We start from the raw sequence: 6,000 nt of genomic DNA, 5'->3' as shown, positions 1-6,000 counted from the left end.
CTTTATACAGGTTATCTCGAAATTTCGGATTTTGAGCACTTACATCCCTTGCTTTTCACTGCTTCATTTGTAAAAATCTCATAAAATAAACGCAAATACACTGAGCGCCGGGTTATTTAACCAATGGTTAATTTAATCAGCCGCTTATATGAATCGAATCCTCAAAAACAAAACGAAATCTAGTTTTAACATTAAAAAAAAATATTGCCAGATATTTGAATCAAACAGGCCGCTTAAATGAATAAATTGTATATGTCTAATCATTTCCCACAAACACGTGGTGCATCAGCGCAGTGCTTTTTCTTTGCCTTTTTTTTTTTTTTTTAGAAAAATGAGTTAAATTATTTTATTTATTTATTTAGATTTTATTTTATTTGTTTATGTTTTGTATGTGAAAAGAGAGGGAGGCAGGATGTTGCTCACTTTTCAGTGACAGTTTTCTATTAAGTCTAAATTATTTACTTCCTATTTTGCGCTATCCACAGCAGATGCATTTTTCGAAGCAAATAATAAATAATTTTAATGTCAATTGTTTTCAGTTAGTTTTAGGAAACAACTCTTTAAATAATGAAATAATGAATAGTTTGAGTGAACAGCACACTGGACTAAAAATTAAATAGATCTCTTTATTTGTGCGTACACTTCCACATTAACAAAATAATTGTATGTTTTGCCTTTGTTGAATCAACTGCTTTATTGAACCAAAACTGTTTGAAACAAACATGATTCATATAAGTGGCGGTCACTATCTTAGAGCGTAGATAATGAGATTTAAATTATTTTCAATACTACTTTGGATGCACCTTATGACATTTCCTTGCCAATTCAGACTTCCCAACTACACATGAGTTTCTAAAGCTAGACTTTCTGTAAAAGTAACATTCGGAAAACGAAGCCGTTGCTCACGATGACTCACGCAAGCTACACTGCTGCTCTCTTAAGTCATTGCACACATATATTTCAAACTTCGGGTAAAAGGCCCAAAGACTTTGAACAATTAAGTTTTTAACGGCATGAAGAAACAATTTCATTTCCTAAGGTTGAATAGTACTTGGGTAACTATCACAACAACAAAGCTTATCCATTTTGTCACATTGAGTTTCATTTGCTGAGCAGAATCTGAGGAAAGAAAAACAAATCAATTTTTCAAAAAAATATGTTCTTTAATACATAACATTGAAAAAAAAATATTATCACATTTTAGGATTAGAAATTTTAATGCCGTTAAAAAAATAGTAAAAAAAAAACATACCTAAAAGCGGTATAACGTATATCTAAAAATATATGCACTGCAATAGCTACGTAATGAGGTAACTTACTTGAAGGAACATAATTCAGACCTGACTGAAACTAAAACCACTCGTTTGATAAATTATAAACTTTCATGAAGGATTTAACAAATACCAAGGAGTTTTTTTCCCAGACAAAACATTAATTGGGTAATTTCAGGAGTAGATGCCACACACACCCTTCCTTGTATTTGCTGTAATTATTGATAAAAAGAAGTAAGGCGCACAGTATAGATGCAACATGATATTTCATTGCGTGATGCCCAGTTCGATGAAAAAAATTCAGATACATAATCGTAAATTTAAGTTCAGTGCAGATTTTTCCTACAGAAACTGTTAAACTCCTGATACAAAAATAGTTTTATGCTCTACAAATATTGTTACCATATATGACTTCCTGGTTAAAACTATGTACGGCCTGAAAAAGTACAGTATATATGAATGCGTGATTTTTCTTTACGAGAGTAGACTAGACAACTATGGCGTAAGACTTCTAAATCGTAAAATATGGGAAACAAGCCACACCGCGTTCCGTTATGCAATGCATGCCGCAGTTTCTTTTTGCGACACACCGCCAATGCTAAAATAAAACTTCATCTAACCATGTCTTACTTTACTACGATATTGACTTTTGTATTACTGGAGTCTATTTTCTGGGTTTAATTAACGATAAGAACTTGTTTTTCTATTTCTTAACATCAACTATCCATTTGCTTTCAGTTTCTTTTTGCGACACACCGCTAATGCTAAAATAAAACTTCATCCAGCCATGTCTTTTTTACTACGATATTGACTTTTGTATTATTGGAGTCTATTTTCTGGGTTTGATTAACGGTAGGAACTTGTTTTCTATTTCTTAATATAAACTATTTTCATGATCATTTACTTTCAGTTTCTTTTTGCGACACACCACTAATGTTTAAATACAACTTCATCCAACCATATATTACTTTACTACGATATTGACTTTTGTATTACTGGAGTCTATTTTCTGGGTTTGATTAAGAATAGGAACTTGTTTTTCTATTTCTTAACATCAACTATCTTCCTGATCATTTGTTTTCAGCACTGGAAGAATAGTTAAGTGCTAATTCCAAAAACACAACACAAGAAGAGGCAAATTCATCATGTGCAGTATTAATCTACATACTTCAAATAGATTTGAGCCTTCAGAACCTGGAATAAGCAGCGTAAAACTCTCATCCTGCAATAAGCATACATAAGATATCTCTTAATACGATAATCAGTCAGGTAACAGCACAGCATATGACTAAGAAAACAGTAGTATCCTTTACCGATATTCATTATAGAATGCGCATTAAATTTAGAGAAAATATTAATAGAAAAAAAAAGTTAACGAAACTGGCAAAAGAAATTTTAGTTTTCAATCCGGTGGGGATTCTACGACACATCATCACACATAATGCCAATTCAAAAGAATTTCATTTCACTACAGTAAAAGTGAGCCAAATAAAGCCAGCCTAAGGTTCACGGTCTTGTATCTCATTTATTTATGCTTCAATTTAGTCCAAGTTATGCACTCATTTGATAAACTCAAAAATTCCATATTATTTATTTCAAAGGCAGAAAATCGTCAGCTTCCATGACGCATGATTATGTGACATGAAAAAGATCCCTTATTAGTTCGTTTGACTTCGAATTCCATCGGAAAAATAAATCCATAGTGCAGGTTCGCATCAAAGAGAGCCCAGGTGCCTCCATCTGGTGGAAACAGGGCGTCAAAACTTTCCTTGCGATTGACATCCACTCCTTAATGGTGGCACATAAAACACTGGATGCCGTATCGGGGGATGGCACTCAGTCTGCTAAAGTCTAAATAGCCTGATGCAGCCCCATTATAAAAAAATATATATATTTCAAGAGAAAGAATCAAGAAAAAGCGTTCCATTTGGGAAACTGATGCGTCGTTATTTTCTGTTTTTAGTCCCTCCTGCACACTGTTAATGCACATATGCAGCATGCCCATATCTTCCACCCAATCCTTCAGTGCCTAAATAAGCACACCGTAGCACAAATAAGGTCAATCATCACCTTATTGGGCTACATTTATAGAGTTATCAATCACAGGAAAAAATGAAAGTACACAACAATAGTTCTGTTTTTGAATTTGTCAACTACATAAATTAGGCTTTGCAGAACAATTAACGACTTTTCCACACAATGCTAGTTAACTACAGGGAACCATGAAGAAATAAAATTTACTGTAAAATAAGGAAAAGGACGTTTTGAAAAGACTCTTCAGAAAAACGACTATAATTCTTTTGCTTGTTGATAATTCTTTATAACCAGTAGCATTTTTTGATGACGATAAAATCATCATCACGTTAATCTTTGCCACCTTAAATCAAAAACAGAGCTATGGGTTATTGGTCTACATGGCCTTATTTGACGTATCCAATCCAATCTTATTTGATTCAATAAGTACCTAATATTCCAGGCGAAAAATATGTTTCATTCTATTCTTATTATGCCAGGCGCATCATAACTCCCGCTCAAGTGCAATGTTTTACATTGAAAATACAGTTGACGCACTTCAATGTAATGTTTCAGGAAAAAATAATAATATTATGACTATTATTTTACATACTTCTTTTGTCGCAGTACACATATTGTATATTTGTCATTGGATGGTATAGCATGATTTATTTTATTTTATGTGTACCATAGCTTTTTTTAACAGTTATTAAAAATGAAAAAAAAAAAGAAGAGAAAATTTATTCCCGGATTCACATTACAGCTTTTTTATGATTTCTGTCACAGTTTCAACACGTGTTTTACAGATAATTAAGATTAAACTGAAGCAATATTTTTACCTTCATGTGTCAGATGACGTACTTTCTAAGATATTTAAAAAAAAGCTTACTATATTCCTGCAGAAAAGCTTCATTACACCAAATTTAGCAGCAGCATTAACATCAGCTCATCATTAAAATTAAGTGTTTAAATATGTTTTCATGAGTCATTTAAATTTTTAATTAACACAACAAACATTTTTATCCCGGAAAAAATATAACTTTATAGGAGGTCTAACAGTGGGATCAACTACACGACATTTGTGAAAGTAAAGTGACAGAAGGTGACCTTTGTCTGATGGGTACAATTTTCCCATATTTTAAATACTCACTGCAATAAGGCTTCATTGGACCAGTCCACAATGGGTTTTCAGGCAACCATGAACCATTCTTGCAGATAAGAGTGTCAGGTCCGCGCAAGATCTTTGTTCTGTTGCAACTATAGTGGACGATTGCTCCTTGTCTTGCCCGATTCCAACATGATTTTTCCTCTGACATATTGTATGTTCCTGGACCAGGTAAAGGTGGTTCTGGATCACAACCGTAATCTAAGAAAGAAAAATTATTTATTAATTTAGTAGTCCACTGCTGTGGTAGTCTAATGGATTAGTTTTTACTATTACACAATATGAAGAATGTTTAATATATGGTTAGCTACCGTGAATTCCTATGATTTTAAGTATTAGCTAAAACTTAGAAATGTGGATACCATGATTGGTTTTGACTTTTTCACATTTGACTTAAACTATTTTTACTTCCTTTTACAAAAAAGGAAGTATAGTATTCGCGAAAAAAATTTCACCCAAAAATCACCCTTAATTTCTATTTTACTCTCCCCCGAATGAATGTTGAGTTTTTTTTTTCGACTCGACCACGCGTGGATAAGTGCCTAAGAACGTATAGACAGTTTAGCATTACCTTTGAAAAATGATACGAGACCAAAAATAGCATAGCAAAAATTTTCATATTCCTTATTAGAATATGACAAATCCAAAAAATGACATTTAAGAAAAAAGTATGATATTATGAAAGTACAATTAGCCAATAAAATAGCTAATACGAGAAAACTGTTATGATTAATTAATTGAATGGGAGAAAAGTACAAAAGCATTTGTATAAAATGACTTAAAGAGAACACATTTTTGGTTACTCTAAGAGACTTATATTTACAAAGTACAAATGCCCTAATTTATGTTCGAAATGCTTTGAATAAGGTTTATCTTTGCTCAGCTTTAAGCTTTCACCCGAAGCATTTAATATGACTTCACGGGGGTCACCTTAATGTACTATGTAGCTTCTTATTGTGATGGATTTTTGCAGCTAAATTTTATCACACGCTGTGTAATCTGAGGCAAATGCTGGTCACTTCAACATAGTAATTTCTTTTCAACAGTCAGCAATAGTGACTTAGGCATGATTTGCCACATTACAGTCCTTAAAAGAGAATTATGATTTCCTTAATCGACGGAGATAAAGCATGAAGTGTTTGCGACACATTCTGGAATGCTTAACTTTCCGTTTTTGATGATGTGAAAGCCATCGGAAGTTAACCATGAATGCTCTCCACATCATTAAACTTCTTCCGTCAGAGAGAGAGGGTCCCTCTAAAGCTGCTTCTTTTCCTTCTTAAATTTCAAGCGGTGATATGCAGAGGGCTTAGATACGTATAAATGAAACTTCCTTTCAGTTCTAAAAAAATCTGAAGCATGTAGGTGTGGGTACCATGTGTTAAAAAATAAAATATCGAAGTAAATTGAAATTTCTTAAAGGAAAACATTTGTGACATAAAGATTCGGTTCCAAGTATTTGTAATTGTGTTACTACGAAAATGAACGAAATAGTTGTACGAAGCAAGTAATCCATTCTATAAAATTTGCATCTTTTTTTCTTGATTTTTA

At 32.8% G+C, this 6,000-nt stretch overlaps 1 protein-coding gene across 1 annotated transcript in view; it reads right to left on the bottom strand.

The window, feature by feature from the left end:
- Nucleotides 1-1,027: 1,027 nt before the first annotated feature.
- Nucleotides 1,028-6,000, bottom strand: part of LOC129231018 (uncharacterized) — a 257,875-nt gene continuing 252,902 nt past the window's right edge. The window contains exons 4-5 of the mRNA XM_054865265.1: nucleotides 4,435-4,650; nucleotides 1,028-1,119 (exon numbers count right to left, since the gene is read on the bottom strand). Of these exons, the coding sequence (XP_054721240.1) occupies nucleotides 1,028-1,119; nucleotides 4,435-4,650 (308 nt within the window). The remainder of the gene's footprint in view (nucleotides 1,120-4,434; nucleotides 4,651-6,000) is intronic.

This window comes from Uloborus diversus, chromosome 10 (assembly GCF_026930045.1).
Source record: "Uloborus diversus isolate 005 chromosome 10, Udiv.v.3.1, whole genome shotgun sequence".
NCBI classification, from domain to species: domain Eukaryota; kingdom Metazoa; phylum Arthropoda; class Arachnida; order Araneae; family Uloboridae; genus Uloborus; species Uloborus diversus.
Note: the sequence above shows the minus strand (reverse complement) of the source record. Positions and strands in the feature narration are given on the sequence as shown.